Here is a 15328-nt window from a genome sequence, read left to right on the forward strand (position 1 = left end):
AGAACGCATCCCTCCAAATACACTTTTACAAGACCTGCGTTGTTTGGATTGGTATGGGCGTAGTTTGCGAAGGCTGGCAGGAGGTGTTAAGTACGGTCTACCAACGCGTTTTATTCAGTTAATGGAAAAAAAACAAATATACGTAACATTGGTTTAGTAATAAAAAAATGGCAGTAGAGAAACCACAGAAATATTGTGTACTGGCAGCAAAAAGAGCAAGGAAAACATTTATGAAGCTAGGATGAAATTCTTGGCAACACCACGTCTCCCCTGTCCAAACTAATACACTCGTCAGGGTGGTTTGATGGGGCAATAGAAGGAGAGCTTACACCTAACCACTTTCTATGATACGATATTTAAAATCTCAATGACCCCTGTTTTGTCCTTTCGTTTGACCGTTCCAAAACTATAGCCTTTTCAAACATAGGATCTGTTTTAAACTCTGATTGGCCAAGTTTCCTTCAGACTGCAAGGAGCGTAAATTTCCTTCCCTCCTCTAAAAGCCAAGAAATCAGGCAACATCCAGTTTGCACCACATACGACATGCAGATTGAAAATGGGATCTTATAAAATATCTGCGTTGAGCAACGCACCAAACGTGAAACATGACAAGCACCTCGGCCCGAAACATCAAAGAAGTCAGTCTTGACTACGAACTCTTCGCCAATTTCCTTCAGTCTGGGCAAAATTTCGTGTACAGGTAGGGCCTCGCTGTATTCTTAATTGCTTCCGTCACAAGAGCGACGCGTGCTCTCTTAAACACCAGCACATGGAGCCTACAATTCTGACTCTTATTAAGGCACTGAGAGCGTGTGCAGATTTAGGCAATGGCTGCTATCATAAATTTGCCATCTAACCATTTTATGCAGAGAACTGTGCACGCCTATCATGAAGCTATTTTAAAAGATCGCAACACAGTCATTAAAGAAGAAGGTCTCTGCTTGCGCTATTTATTAAGTTCAGAAATACAAAAAAAGCTGTTAAATATTTCTGTAACTTGATTTTGGAGTTATCATCTCCTTTGCAGCACATTTGGTAATAAATGTTTGATGTGATAAAAACATGATTCCTTCTAACGAAGAAGGAAACAATGGAATAGATAGGAAAGAATTGCTAGTGCTTTAGCCCTCGTTATCCCTTGTCGAAAGCAAATAACTTCATCTCCCTGACTACGTTTCCGGTGGAGCGACTGGCGGTCTCCACGGTAGGCGTTTCATCACATACACCTAGCGTTAGGCTTAATGCATCAAAGTGCACCGGCGTTTTATGCAGGACAGACTTTCATGACCTGCGCATGCGATGCTTGCAGATGCTTTCCCGCTTGACCGAATGTCATGGTCAAATGTGAAAGTCGAGATACTTCGCCTAACAGCCGCTGGTGTTGCTGCTGCAGCTGACGTCATGTTTCGAACCTGCCTACCACCAGTTACGCTGATGGTTTGACCTCTAGCTACATTCAAGGTGAAACTTCCGGCCCCGCTAACCTTTACCAGTTTTCAAGGTCAAACTTGCGGCCCCTCTGACGGCTGCAAAAGCTGACGTTGTAAAGCTTATTGCTTCAAAAGATGGGCTCAGGGATCATCCTCCACGCAGGCTTGTCTAACAAACGTGATCATAGGGCGGTAACGGAGTCTTACTTCAAGTAGCGAAACCCGTTATAGGGGTCTGTCTGGTTTCCGAGCCGTAAGCGAGCTGGACCACGGCAGGCATTGGCCAAAGTTGCCCAGAAACAACTTTTCGGCTAGCCTTGTGACAAATAACACAAGGGCGTATTTGACGCACTGCGGCTGCGCACATAAAGCCAGCTCAAATGTTTCTGATGCTATAGGGAACCTGCGCTGCCCAAATGGCACTGCAATTGTTCCATTCAGCGACTGAAAACTGCTATTGTCAGCCCCTTGGGCCGCTGCAAACGCGAGAACATAATCTGCAGGATTAGATACCCGCGTTTGTATGATAGCATTCATTGCCTAGCTTCTCTCGGCGTAGCCCAAATAGCTGACGCGTGGCTCGTGTGGCTTCGATAGAGCGTGGAGGCTCACGACAATAGGCGCATGCAGGTGGCGTGCGGAAATGCACTGAGAGTGCGCCAAAAAGTGCTTGCTCTTCTCGCTGGGCAGTGTGTTATGACACTGTAATCGACACTGCAAACTTCAGCGCAGGTTGCCCATAGGCAAAATTATGGTCTTCTTATCGCCGCTGGCGGCATTCTTTTACCGCGTAAAAAAATCCTTGCTGACGCCATAAAGTACACGAATGGCCGCAGGTGAGCAGTCAGGCGCTATCAGGAAATATACCCGACACAGTAGAATGTCTGTGCGTAAAGCAACGCATTCGAGGGAAGAAGGCAGCCCTCCGTCTTAGAAGTAAGTGCTCATGACGGAAAGTGTGCCTGCAGGAAAATTCGCTCATCTATGTGACACATCAGTCAGCTTTGCCAAAGACCTGAAGGGGCGTAGAAGCAAAAAAGGTAAACATTTATAGTCAGCTTTGAATGTGCCCGACGTTCCTTTTCGAATAATGGGGTTTGGGCACTTATCAATGTTTTCTTGCTGTAATTTTCAATGTATTTACGATTTTCAGCAACGGCAGAAAGTCTTTTAGTGGCCCAGTGCAGGCAATAGTAAGACTTTTATTTTGTTCACCCAGCTCGAGACAAAGCCCAGAGACATGCCCACTTGTATGTGCTTTTTCCGAGGGCGCAGCCTTTATTAGAACAAGAATAATCTCCTCTCAGCTACGCATTCTCTAAACTATGTTAAAATCCAGGGTGCCTTGTGTAAGCGTGTTCGCTATAGTAGCCAGGCAGCGCTGTCGTGAAACGTTTGCTTAGATTCTTTTAGACATACAACTTAAAGGGCAACCTTTCCTTATAAATGAGAAATAATTTTTAAAACAACTTGAGCCACCAAGTCATTCGGTAGATTCTGGTGACCTTCTGATGAAAGTCGGAAATAGTTTGGTAGTAAAGCATTTAAGACTGTATGCATGACGCCTGGGTCACTCAAGTCCACCATCATGGAAACATGTTAGCATTGTATTGATTAAAATTAAGCTGATATCAGAAGCGTGAAGAAATGCATGATGGTTTGGGCCGCGCAGATCAGCCTATTGCTTTTTGCACAAGAGATATTGTGGTAAATGCTGTTAGAATAGAAGAACCGTTGCACTTTATCAACTGAAAAGCAGGCCTGTATTATTAAAATGTACTCCGGAATGCACTGTGTTTTTGTTACCGATCAGGACAATGGTGATTTCTATTTATACACTGAGTACCTACAGAGTGTGTCTTTATGTAGCTTGAGAAAAAGTCGAAAATATGGCACACCGCTCAAGAGTGAAACCAACCACATTTAGTTTGCGGTCCTGTTGAGAAACCTCGGGTATTTTTTTACTGTGCCAAATTTTTAAACAACGTAAATTAAGACAAATTAGGCAGAATTTTTCGTATTTATTCTACGCCCAAACGTAGTTAGCTGTGTTTTAGAGGAAATTCAGGAACAGAAATTCAGTTTACTGTTGCACTAAACCTATTACACGTTTTTTATGGGGATTTTAAAATCCCGCTAAGTACAAGAGAAACCACTCGACTGCGCATCTAACGTTATGGTCTCAAATGCGCTTTGAATTATTTGAAGTAAGACTTGATGATGGGCTAGTCGATACATTGTGAATGGGAAAAAAAAGGAACTGCGAGAAGAAGATGGGACAAGAAGAGGGACAAAGACGCACAGAGAAAGCGCAGAACCGGGGCTTTTGTAGGAAAGAGGCATAAGGCGACTTGAGGAGAGAGTCTGTTAAAGGGGCGCTACTAAAGGGGCTGAAGGTTTGCTTCGAACCTCCAACTGGTTGCTCGGAGTTTCTTGCCACGGTGCCACGCGTCGGCTCACACGCCTCCAATCAGACGAAGGAACGCGCAGTGAGTGAAAGCGTGGACTGCCTTCTACGGAATGTAAGTCCCCTCTCCTCTACAAAAGCTCTGTTCTGCGCTTTTTGTGTGCGTCTTAGCGCCTCTTCTTATCCCGTTGTTTTCGTGCCCTTTTTTCGCATTAGCTTGGAACTAATGAAGGCGGTGCGCTTAACTAGTCGCCGCAGCGGCCGTCGCTGTCATCATTGGCCTGAAAGTGCGTGAGCATGCACCTTCATCAGGAATATATCATGCGTGCACCTCCATCTCTGACGGTATGCGGGTGGCAGCAAGGCGATTGAGACGAATTTGCTTTCACGGCTTCAGCACACTGGCAAAACAAACGGGATGAAAAATTCTCTACATCTCGCTTTGCAAGGAAGCGTTAGTATTCATTTTTATAGAACAAACGAGTAAAAACTTTTCGTCAGGTCAGAAGCTTCTTCCATTGAAAGCACAACACACAGCGTTGCGAGATGGTGTCGCAAGATCCAAGTCAGATGTTTTTATTGTTCATTTTCAGGCTTTCATTGAGCGCTAAAAGAAAGGTGTGATGCCGTAGCTACGCTGCTAAAATATACTAATGAGTAGTTGCTTGCTAGTATAAATCGACTTCACAGTGAGGATTTCCGACAATCAAATCGTTTCTGCACGACCTCAAATAATTTTCAAAGAAGACTTGTACAAAACTTGAGTATTACAAATTTACATATTAATTATACATATTTATCTAATTTCTCGACAGTCAAAAAATTTACAGGATGTTTACGCCCGTGCTAATACAATTAATCCCACCGCAGAAGTAGCACGAAATGCCGATGCCAGCCGGAGTGTTCAGTTAGTCCCAGTAGGCGTGCATTTTTGTGAGAAAATTGGAGTGGCCTGGGGCAATAGGCAGTGATGGAACCTTTTTTGCGTACTACCGTGCGGCACAGTGTCTCCAAGCGGACATACTACCTTGCCACCCAGCAGACCCTCTCTTCGCTACTCAAGCGTGGCGTGTTCCCACCTGGCTCCTGAACGAGTCACTTAGGGGTGGTACCATGCAAGTAAAATACGGTTGTATTCGCATCCTTCTCCATGCCTAAAAGGAAATTTCGTGCACTGGAACCTCAGCCTCACATTAGTGTCACATCACTAGCGCGCCTATCTGATCAGGTCCAGTTTATGAGGCTTAACGTCCCAAAGCGACTCAGGCTATGACGTATATCGTAGTGTTGGAGTCCGGATAGTTTTGGCCACCTTGAACTCTTTAACGTGCACTGACATCGCACTGTAAACGAGCCTCTAGCATTCTGGCTCTATCCAAACGCGACCGCGAGGACCGGGGTGGAACCCACGTCTTTCGGGTCAGTAGCCTAGCGCCATTTACACTCAGCCACCCCAGCGGCCTCTTTCGCCCTTATCTGTTCGTCAACAGTGAGGTTATGCACTTTCGGACTCCCAAGTAACTTAACCTCCTTGTCCTAAATCAGAACGCAATTTCTTCAACGATAAACTAAGACCAACTACATTCTTGCCCTCACCCCCTTAATCTCTGGGCACTCCGCAAGCAAATAGATGTATACGTCACCTAGTATCCGTTTGTTCAAAATGGCAAAGCGGAACTTCAAAGAGTAACGCCTAAAGCGTGTCCGTATTCTAAGCACCTTCTCGACAAGCGCTGGACAAAGTGGTGTTCTCTCCTCAGCGCTCATGTGGGGAACCGCCACCTATTGCTTGTATTTGATCCCATGAAACACAAGCACTCCTTCAAAGACTACGCCAAGAGCGTTTGCTTTACCATTCATCTTACACCAGACGACCTTGCGGCGCATGCGGCCCATCAGTTTTTTTCCGAATTAGGACTGCCCCCTGAACCTGTTATAGTCATTCTTTCGAAACATGAGGCAGCATAAGGTCACATGCCCGGTCCCCATGCCTGAGCATACAGTTGCCATTGAAGACACCCGACATATCACTGCTCCTGACCATGTTGGTGTACGCTATGCCCTAATGCGCACTCTGGACAATGAAGCATTGATTTCAGTTCTAAGAATTTCAACGAAATCTGCATTTCCAGTAAAATGCCATCAGATTGGAAGCATTCAATGATTGTCCCATTAGCAAAACCTGGCAAATTACCCATAACTCTTGGCGCAAGAGACCTAATTGCTGGGCTGGTTGGTTCATTACGCACTGAAGGTCAAATCAGCGGAAATAGACGTAGGACAAGAAATAGAAGGCACGCACATGCTGGGCCTCCTTTATCGGTAGCGTTGTGCCTGTACGTCGTAATTCTGTCCTGCGTGCATTTTCGCTGGTTCCACCTCCTCTTGGTGCACTACGTCTAATATATCTTGCCCCAACTATGTGCAAGTTATAAGCAAAACTGCTTGCCACTGGATTCTCCTGATATATCGACCATCATAAGAAATATTCGTCTTCCAAACTGGCTTCTGATCATATTACAGATCTGACCATTCTGAAGACCGTTTTACCGCTGATGTAGTATGTTGGTCTCCTCATAATCGTCTCGGAAGCACAGCCTTAGGAACAGATATCACGAAGCCCTACGAAAACAGTCTCCACACAGCCATTCTCAATACAATCTAATAATTTGCCATGCCATTGCACTTCTGTTGAGGAATTCATGTTTTTCTTGCACATTGAACATTTGCTACCCACGCAAATGCTACGCCCACCGGACACTTTACTTCTAATCGTGAAGACAGCAGGCGTGATTTGTAGCTCCATCTTTATTTAACATCGCATACATTCCTCAAATACACGGTCCCTCTGCCATTCCTAATGCTCAAGCTTTTGCGCATGCAGATGACATCACTCTCTGGTCTACAAACCGCTCAGATCAGGTGCAGCAAGACTTCCTGGAAAATGCCTTAAATCTTCCAAATTATTGCCGAAACCGGCCTCTCCCTAAACAACTTCAAAAACTGCTATGTTCATGTGGGAAATAAAGATGGCCCGCCGAATTTTCTAAGCCACTCCGTTCGTACTCACTACTAATAATGCACCAATTCCCAAAGTGGAACATACCAATGTTTTCGCGTGGTTATTCATTCTTCAGGAAAACCCACAGCCTGATCTTAAATTATGCTCAAGAGCGCTATAAATACACTTGGCCCCATACGCAGAATAGCAAGCCTTTCTGGAGATGGTCGCTGAGATTCAGCTTTCCGACTTGCTCTTTGTGTCTTTTAACCTCAGCTGCTATACTAGGCTAAATTTTAACAACATACAAAACGAAAATGGTCCAAACTTGGAGCACTCAACTACGAATCTATGCGAGCCATAAGTGGCTTACATGAAGCAACTCCCATCTGTCTGCTCAAGGAGTTTGCCCAGCTCAAAAAAACACATGCAGAATTAATTACCCAGGGACAAACCAAAACAGCAAGCAACACTTTCATTCGTACCACGTTCAGGACTACTGCCACATTACTTCAAACAAGCCGGCTCGCATTATGAAGTCGGCTTTTTCCTCACGACCATTACCGCCAGCTCCATCTACAAGACTTGAAGGCTCTATCCTTTACACGGATGCAGTAATAACCTAATGATTGGGGATCCGCTGCTTTTATAAGCCCTAAACACCACCGCCTCGAGAGCTGCCAAACCTACTGTAGTGACACTTCATCTTCTCTTGCCAAATAACCGCAAGTTATTTCAAATCCGATAGCAGCTTCAGCGGTCGGCAGGTTGCTTTGACTTCACAAGGGGACGTGCCGACTTCTGTCAACTAATCAGAGAATGTCGCGGTGCTCTCTGACTGGAGAATTGGAGTCGCGTCTCCTTGTTGATGGCATCAACAAATGGACCAATCGCCGAATTTCGTTAAGGAGAAATCAGAATTTTGTGTGACACGACTGCCTAAATGGTATCGAATTAAAATGTAATCCCCTGTTTTGTTTTGCCAAAGTGTGTCACTTAACCGATGAGCCAGCTGAGCGATTTTTACCTCTTTACGTAACGTAAATCTCATGGCGTACAGTGGAAGTTGTCAAGGTTCTGAATTTATTAGTACCGACATCAGAAAACTTATTTATTAAGCTCCTGAGTGGTGAGCGGCGCGATAAACAGTGCGAAATTTTAGCCCAGCCGCTAAATAAAGGACATGATACTAGTGCACTTAGTTTGTAGGTTTTAAGTCTATGTAGCTGCAGTGAAGCACTTGCATTGTGCGGAAAATGACTACCTGCGTAACTATCTCGCTTCCTTTGCTCAATACAGCCAAGCTGTGGCGCTCTAGAGAAGTTTACTAAACTTTGTAGCCATATAGCATGCTTTCCTGAGCTCAGAAGTATGAGAGCTAGGAGAAATGTCCACGTTTTTTGTGATCGTCTTTTTTGCTATGTGAATGAAAGCGTGAAACACCAACTCGCCAACAACTGATACTGAACAAGTTCATTTCTTCTCAGGGCTCTATCACTCTCAGCGATCGATGTAACATTGTATCTATGGTAGCAGTGGCCTCGTGCAAGGCCAGGCCACTCGGCTTCTGCATTTGCCACAGGATAACCCCTGCCCATCTTTTGGCACAGTGTGGTGGCCTGGTACCACCGAATACTATAGTACTAGGATGTGCAAACTCTTGCGCTCGTAGCGGTGACGACAATGCCGTCTCCTTAAAGATACCCTTCGGCTGTGGGCCGGCTCAGGCATGAGTCTTGCGAGCGCTGCTTTCCGTTGACGGGAATTTTCCCGTGAAGTTGACAGGGCAACGGAATTCTTTTGGCATCAAGCGCTTCCTACGCTTCATCGGATGCTTCCGTTGAAGATACCGGTACATCGAAAGAATGTCCAAATCGTCGGTAATGTCCAGCTGCGGTCATATGTGCGACAGGTACTCAGCTGCGGACCCACGTTCGCCGTGGAGCCATAGAAGACAGCCGCACAACGATTGCGAAGGTGAGGCAGGTGTAAAGTCTGGCGCCTGGCTCAGAGAGTGGGATATGCCTTTCTGAGGGTGCAGGCGTTTTCTCTCGTTGTAAGGTTCAGGCTCTAAGACTACTCATCCAGAGAACTGTATTGTATTTGCGGGATAACTTCAGCGTCTTTTCCTGCCGAAAAAAAGGAGGCTCTGTGGCGTTTTTCGATGTCGCGTATAAGGTAAAAGTAAAACAAGCTGTGCTCTCGGTGTTCAACAGAAGAAATGAGCCTTGGAGACTTAGAGCCCGTAAGAAATTCGACAATAAGGTCATGTAACATCATGAATTTAGATAAGCTTGTAAAGCCCGTATAAAAGACGGAAAAGATCGGCTTGGAACTTTTCTTTGCTGCAAAAACTCATAAAATAGATTGCCGTATGCCGGTAATTATCTCTGAAAAATGGAACATGGAAGGTTCCTGTAGCGAAATTTCAGTTGGCTTAGCATGGACGACACTGTCAAAGTAAAGAACTAGGACAAGGTGATCCGGTTTCTTAATTAAAGAACCAAGGCTAATTTGTCGGCTTTCTCAGTCGACAATAAAGTCCTTTACTACTCTATTTCACAGGAAGATCTGTTGACCAGTGCTAGAAACAGCTTAGACAGACATAGGGTTATGTTTTTTCAAAAGACTAGTGGTTTGTCTGCAGGCAACTTCCTCGAATTGGTTGCAACATTCCCGAAATCAACTTTCACAGTTTGGGAAGGCATCATTGTATCACAAAAAAAAAAGAGAAATATGTATTGGCTCCTGCATTGCTCAATGGTTGAGCGATATTTTCCTAGCGAAGCGGGACCGACAACTAAAACGTAGAAGTGAAGGGTCCAGTTTTGCAGGCATTTTCAGTATGTTGATGATTTTCTCGTTATAACAAACACACAAGATATGTGCGATCACGCAGCATTGTTCTCTATCATGTCAGTGTTTTCAGAATGGTTTCAACCACTAAGCTTGACACATGAAGTTGCTGTGAACATCATGAAATGTCTTGACCTGGGTATTTATTTTTGTGGTCACCATTTGTGTTGAGCCCACGAACCGCAAGGACAGCAACCCATAATTATTTTGGCACACTCCAAAAGTAGTTAAACGAGAAATTGTAAAGTCTTGCTTTCGTAATGTTCTCGCGAAACCTTGTAAGCATAGACTCGATTCTGCGTTCTCTATTCAGGAAACCCGGTTGAGCGGTGCTGACTACCCTTGTACAATCTTGTCAGTTGCCGAGAGCATGCTCAGAGAAAGCAAGAATGTGGTTCCAAAAAAAGGTGTGGCTGACACACAGATCGGAGAAAAATTGTGGCAGTAATACTTAAGTTGCACGCCATCGCCCAAAGTCTCAAAAAATAGGAAAAATAGCAGGTGTGCATGTGGTGTCTCCTGCACTATCAAAACTGTGTAAAAAGGTGAATTGCACCGTTACTGTGAGCAATAATTGCTCTGGTAGAAGCCGGCAATCGTTTGTAGAGTGCGCAAAAAACGCGGTTGAATCGGTACATTTGCCCTGTGGCCGCGCCTACATTGGCCAAACGGGAAGATGTCTCAACGAGAGCCTCATCGAACACAACGGCGTCATCAGGGCATCTCGCCATCTCAATGTATGCAGTGCAAAGAACGTGGTTCTTTTTTGGGAAGAACCACGATATGTCACAAGTATGTCAAAAAATCAGCAAGAGAGACACCTGAGGCTGCTGAAATGGCGAGAAAAAAACTGTTTCAGCAGTTTCAGCACACCATCGGTGTTGTTGAGCAAGAAAGAGCATCGTATCTTGTGAATTTTTAATTAAAATTCATGTTGATGTAGTTTACCTCCTAATATTTTGCTGTTTAGGTTTCAGCTTCATGTTTACTTTCTTATACCGATGAAGCGTGTATCCTCGTGCAGTTCGGCGCAACTGCAAGTTCTGGCATGCCTCTTGGCGTTTTCTTTTTCTTGCTGCGCATGCGCGCTGTGCACTATATGTATATGCTGCGCGCAGGAATAAACGTTGTTGAAGTCAGGGCTTTGTGGTGTCGAGTTCTCGTACGTGTGATATGTGAAAGACGCACTATGTTTATTCTAACCGCGCTGTAAGGGGTATAAAACCTTTGAATTGAACTTGCCCGTGTTTGCGATGGTTTTTTTATCGTCAAATATCATTCAGTCTCCCAATGTTTGTAGGCTATCAAAAATGGCGCTATGTACTCAGAACCGTCTGATTAGACTGTGGAATAAAGTAAGACTGAAAAGGTCACACAGTGTTCAGGTGTGGCAGATATAGCGAGCTTGATTAAGCTTTACAATGCAAAATCAAATTATTGGAAATTAACTCCTCAGAGATGCATGCATATTCTTCATCATGAACGTACTAATTATTAGTTGCATTGCAAGAATGCTGTCGAAGTAGCCAAGAATAAAAGCATGTGCGGGATTACTTTTCACCCCTCATCCTTTCTTTCCCGAAGCAATTCGAATGTTTTGTCACATCAGAAGGCCCGTTGAAAAGGAACACTGCTACGCAGATGTGACAGAACTAATATAAAGGTATACTTATGCTGCATTTAATGACCGCAAGATTACCGGCTCGTTCTCGCGGTTACTGCAGTTGCTGACTTATGTCGACAGTCTCGTTTATCTTTCTGCTATTATTTTGTTTCCCGCCACAACATATCGCGTTCTTTTTCAGACGCTCCCCTTCAGAAAACGATAGCCTCCGTTGAAACAAGTGGCCCGTACAGACCGATTTACAGAAAATGCATAGATGAGAAATTCTTATCCTTCGCCTGGAAATAACTGGTGCCGGAAAATCGTTGTTCCGGCTTCTCCATGCTTGCGCTAGGTGCTTCAAGAAATGCGACGACCTCCAGAAAGTGCTTTGTAAAAAGGTCTTTAACGCACACTCGTCCGCCAACCAATCACATTTGTGTGGTGTTGTAGTCTTGTTCTCTGCGTCTTCGTATTTTTTTGCGCTCGGTAACCATTTATCACACCAACGATTTCCTGCCCTTTACTCGGAAATTCAAAAGTAGACAACATAGACAATGGTTACAAATAGGCTGGACATGCTGGATGAACTTTGCATCTTGAGTTAGCATTATGTTCAGTGTGTTTTGAACGGCGGCTTAGAATGCGAGAGACGGTGTCGAGGCTACTAGCGCCGCCCGCTGTGCAGAACACCGACTATTTTATGCAAACGGTATGCAGTAGTAGGATGGCTTCACAGTCTATAAAAAAAATTTGGAGAACGCTTAAGCTTCGTCTTTAAGAGTGAGACGCGGCAGCGTGTTGCAGCGTTGCCAAGGAGTTCACGGAACACCACCGCCCGTTTGGCGCGACACGTGGCCCGTTGGACAATTTAAGGAGAGGACGCCTGTCTCACATATCTCGGTGCACACCCGAACCGGGCCGTAAGGGAAGGAAAGTGAAATAACAATTGGTTTTAAGGAAAGGAAATGGCGCCTATCTCACAATTCTCGCTGGACACCCGTAACGCGCCGTAAGGGAAGGAAAATCCCTTTCCTTACGGCGCGGTTCAGGTGTCCACCGATATGTGACATACACTGCGCCATTTTTCGCTCAAGGCCAGCACCGCCGGCACCGATGACACCGCCTTTTCTGCGACACGGGGCGCTTAACTCTGTTATGTTAAAAAGTGCTTGAGTGGCTACACGCGGATTTGAAAGCACCACTTCCCAAGTTTCATGCTGGCTCCACAAAGCCGTGAATGCGGTCAGAGAAAGAGAGGTAGAAATGCAGAGTATAACGCTGCAGTGGGTATGTGCCATGTTTTAAGAGGAAGAAGAAGGCTGTAGTGGGGATGGCAGGGCCGGCGAGTTTCAAGAAGGTAGCTTTATTAAAAATTTATAAAAGAAAGCGGCGACCCCTGACTGTTAACTATTAAGGATATGGCAGTGATCTAAAATAACATCTAGACACACGTATAATAAAAGGTGGAAGGCACGCTCAGAGCATTCGTTTCCCCACCTGGTGTACACAACAGCTCGGCTGCTCCGGGTATGCATCTCGTCTACTCTTTTATAGATGTCGTTTCCTAGAAGAAAACAATAAACGGCAGGCGCCAATTTGAAAGGGCCCCTCTCAATATTGACGCGTATTGGGGATCGAATTCCGGCTGTCAGGAAGACAGAGAAAAGCTTCTGAAATAAACAATTTATACTTGCACCGAGACAGAAATGTACTGGGCGGCGTTAATAGCGTCAAACGCACTCGGTGGTCGTCGAAAGACAGAATTATCGCCGCTCTCGGACGTGCTAATTTCAAATTCGACGAGGAACTTTGGATATAATGTTTGGTAATCTCCCGACACAATTTCGATAAACGCGCAAACAATTCCATGCGTCTATAAACATTCCAGATGAATGCAGCCGCATCTGTCGTCAGAAACAGTGATAAAGCAACTCGCAGGTGACTTCGAGAATGAACAAATAAACATTACAAAGTTTCTCGGCATTGCCCTTCTCTTAAAGAGTAATCAACCCGAATGTTTACGACGAAAACAGAGGGGACAAAAACAAAACACGGAAATTTCAAGCACAGGGCGTTCTTTATTGCTCAAAATGAGGATTTAGGCACATAGTACGCACAACATCTGGCCATGCGCGGTGCTATTGGGATGATGTGACTGCTTTGGGAACGTTTTCGTAGTCAAGCGCTTTGATTCGAACAACGATCTTGCATGGGCGGAAGTAGAGACGCAAAAGTTTTTCGCTTAGCCCGCGGCGGCGAATGTCCGTCCACATCCGCACTTTATTATCTGGCTTGTGTCTCGTTGATACGGTATCGGGGTAGATATTTGCGTCGGGCGTCGGTGCGCAGTTGATCCTTAATGCATACTTGACATACCAACAAACTTCGGCTGCGCGCTGCAGCTAGGCCATGTCGTCGAGGTTGTCTTCGTCGCTGACGTTCGGTATCATGGCGTCAGTCATAGTGGATTAGCCTAAAAGGCGTCGTCTGCGTGGTTTCCTGCACTTCGGTGTAGTAGGCAAGCACGACGTACGGGAGTCATCGCTAGCATCATCAGCCTGACTGCACCCACTGCAGGGTAAAGGTCTCTTCCATGTCGCTCCAATTAACCCTGTCCTTTGCTAGCTGCGCCCACTCTATGCCTGTAAACTTACTAATCTCATCCGCTCACCTAACCTTCTACCGCCCCTGCTACGCTCCCCTTTTCTTGGAATCCACTCTGTCATACATAAGGACGAGGGGTTATCTTGCCTTCGCATTACATGCCCTGCCCAAGCCCATTTCTTCCTCTTGATTTCGACTAGGATGTCATTAACACGCGTTTGTTTCCTCACCCACTCTGCCTGCTTACACCTATCACTTTTCTTTTCATGGCTCGCTGCGTTGTGCTTAACTTAATCTGAACCCTTTTCGTTAGCATCCATGTATATTCTCCGTAGGTGAGTACCGGTAAAGATACAGCTGTTGTACACTTTTGTCTTTAGGAATAATGGTAACCTGCTATTCATTATTTCAGGAAACCTGCCATATGCGCTCCACCCCATTCTTATCCTTCTAGTTATTACCCTCTCATGATGGGACTATATCTCACGTATTGCGTTCCGCGTCGGCATACATGGCCAGCATGCCTGCGATGGCCCTGTTCAGGCGCTCCATGTGACAGTTTTCCTGCTGATGATCCGCGGTTGCGACCGGTGGCTGGTCTAGCAGTTGTGCAGAGTGGCTTGCGTCAGGTCTTCCTTGAAAACTACTCGTATATCCTTGATGCGCATTTCCGGTACACCTCGACGCAGGAAGCTGCACTCCATGAAAAGGTTCCCAACTACTGCTGCTGTGCCATTCCACAAGGCTTCGGCTTCGGAGTAGCGTGTCCGCTCGCAAGGACAATACACTTAGTTGAACACACTGACTTCGGTAAAGGGCTCAAGAGAGCCATAGCGATGTGATAGAAAGCCTTGACGTGGCTCAGTAGGGTTCAGGAGTCCTGCTGCTCGAATCGGTAGTGTATTTCATCCCTTACAATCTCGACAGGCTTTCGTGTAATAAATACTTTTTTTTTCGCATGTACGCAGTCAGCTGACGTGCGACTCTGCTCTTTACTAGAGCGCATGCGCAGAACACTACCTATCTACATGCGTCTTGCGGGCGTACGCACGCTACAAACCATAGCGTGTGTGCGCTACATGCACGTTACGAAATGCGTTCACGAGCCGGAGGCGCGCTGCTCGCCCGTTTCGGATAAATACATGTCGCGACCACATTTTTCGACGTGATAGCTGGCTCTAACTTGGAGCGGTTCGCTTTTGTTTTGCACGCTCTCGCCCACGCGTTGAGGTATAAGCGACAAGCCCCTGTTCTTTAGATAATTTGGTGATTTTCAAGCTGTTGGGCCTAAAGGAATACAGTGTGGCTGGCTGGATGGTTGGACGGACGGACGGACGGACTTGCTCTTCACGATTCCCAAATTAGACGCCACTCTTGCGTCGTGCAGGCAATCATGTGCATCTGGTCCTGGTGGCGCTATTTAC

General features: G+C 45.7%; 1 protein-coding gene across 1 annotated transcript in view; it reads left to right on the forward strand.

Moving 5' to 3' along the window:
• Positions 1 to 2362: 2362 nt before the first annotated feature.
• LOC144121936 (uncharacterized) overlaps positions 2363 to 15328 on the forward strand; it is a 61062-nt gene continuing 48096 nt past the window's right edge. Inside the window, exon 1 of the mRNA XM_077655389.1 lies at positions 2363 to 2470. Within this exon, the coding sequence (XP_077511515.1) occupies positions 2377 to 2470 (94 nt within the window). The 5' untranslated portion in view covers positions 2363 to 2376. The remainder of the gene's footprint in view (positions 2471 to 15328) is intronic.

The sequence above is a fragment of the Amblyomma americanum genome, chromosome 2 (genome assembly GCF_052857255.1).
Source record: "Amblyomma americanum isolate KBUSLIRL-KWMA chromosome 2, ASM5285725v1, whole genome shotgun sequence".
Classification (NCBI taxonomy): domain Eukaryota; kingdom Metazoa; phylum Arthropoda; class Arachnida; order Ixodida; family Ixodidae; genus Amblyomma; species Amblyomma americanum.